General features: G+C 64.8%; 1 protein-coding gene across 1 annotated transcript in view; it reads right to left on the reverse strand.

Moving 5' to 3' along the window:
- The window catches only part of LOC104125757 (F-actin-monooxygenase MICAL1), a 9,354-nt gene that overhangs the window by 3,559 nt on the left and 4,589 nt on the right, over positions 1-1,206 (reverse strand). Inside the window, 5 exon segments of the mRNA XM_035893730.1 lie at positions 1-2; positions 5-162; positions 626-698; positions 950-1,076; positions 1,160-1,206. The exon segment at positions 1-2 is cut by the window's left edge and continues 185 nt beyond it. Of these exon segments, the coding sequence (XP_035749623.1) occupies positions 1-2; positions 5-162; positions 626-698; positions 950-1,076; positions 1,160-1,206 (407 nt within the window).

Below are 1,206 nucleotides of genomic sequence, written 5' to 3' on the forward strand. Positions count from 1 at the left end.
CAAGCACTCACAGCAGGTTGGGGCGAAAGCGATGGATGAGGGCGCAGAGGGCCAAGCCGCTGGTCCAGGAGGTGGTGAAGTTGGTCACCGCCACGCCACGGTACCCAGCCGTGCTGGCCTGGCACCAGCTCAGCAGCTCTTCGTAGGCATCTCCGGAGACCGCTGGGGAGACAGCACTTGTGTCCCCATCCCAAAGAGGCAGGGGACAACCCCCCCGCAGCATCCGTGCTTTAGAGGGGAAGGGGTCCCACAGGAGTGAGACGAGACCCCCTCCGCTGTGCAACCACCCCCCCAAGGCTCAATAAATGGGTTGATAAAGCATCCCTCAATATTTCACGGCTCCGCATCAGTGCGGGCAAGGAGGAGGGGGACAGCCTCCCCCCGCAGCTGGGGGGCTGTGTCCCCACAGGGGCCGTGGGCAGAGGGAATGGAAACCAGCAGTGCCACTGGGATGGAAACGCAGCCGGGGCTGGGAGGAGCGTGGTGGCTGGCTGGACACCGGCCAAGGCTCGAGAAAAGAAGGATGGGGAGGAAAATCAGGGCAGGAGCCTCTCTGGCATGGGCTGCTGGGGGGAATGGGAGGTCCTGGCACTGGGGGGGCTGGTGCAGGACCAGCTGCTCCTACCGGTGCTGAGCCGGTTGTCGTTCTTCCTCTTGTGGTCCACTTCCACCGTGCCCACGAGGTAGAGGTCCCGGACCTGCAGATGGGGACACGCCGGTGTCAGAGCCAGTGCAGGGAGCTGTCCCCGGCAAGGGGGACACCTGCACACCCCCCCACCTCCCCAGAACCACCCACATCTGCAACAGGCAATGCATTAAATGCCCTGGGGACCAACAGCTTCAGCCTCAGAGCCTTTGGGGACAGGGGGACCATGAGAATTGGTGTCACCCCGACTGCTGGAGAGGCTGGGCTGGATGGGTGCCCCATGGCAAGACCCGGGCCGGGTACCTGGTTGGGTTTGAAGGCCTGCAGGTTGATGTTGGGGTAGCGCGTGGCCGGGTCGATGCTGTACTGGCTGATGTTCTTGTTGGTGTTGTCCGGGGAGGTCTGCGAGAGGTGCTGGTAGATGCTCTCCCTGGGTGCAAGGGACAGGGCTGGGCTCAGTGCCACCATCCTTGCCTGGTCCAGGGACCAGCCCAGCAGGACGGGGATGCTCACCTCTCGGCCAACACCTCCAGCGGGGGGGGCCCGGCCGCCCGCCGCCG

The sequence above is a fragment of the Egretta garzetta genome, unplaced genomic scaffold, assembly GCF_000687185.1.
Source record: "Egretta garzetta isolate BGI_Z169 unplaced genomic scaffold, ASM68718v1 scaffold105, whole genome shotgun sequence".
In the NCBI taxonomy this organism is placed as follows: domain Eukaryota; kingdom Metazoa; phylum Chordata; class Aves; order Pelecaniformes; family Ardeidae; genus Egretta; species Egretta garzetta.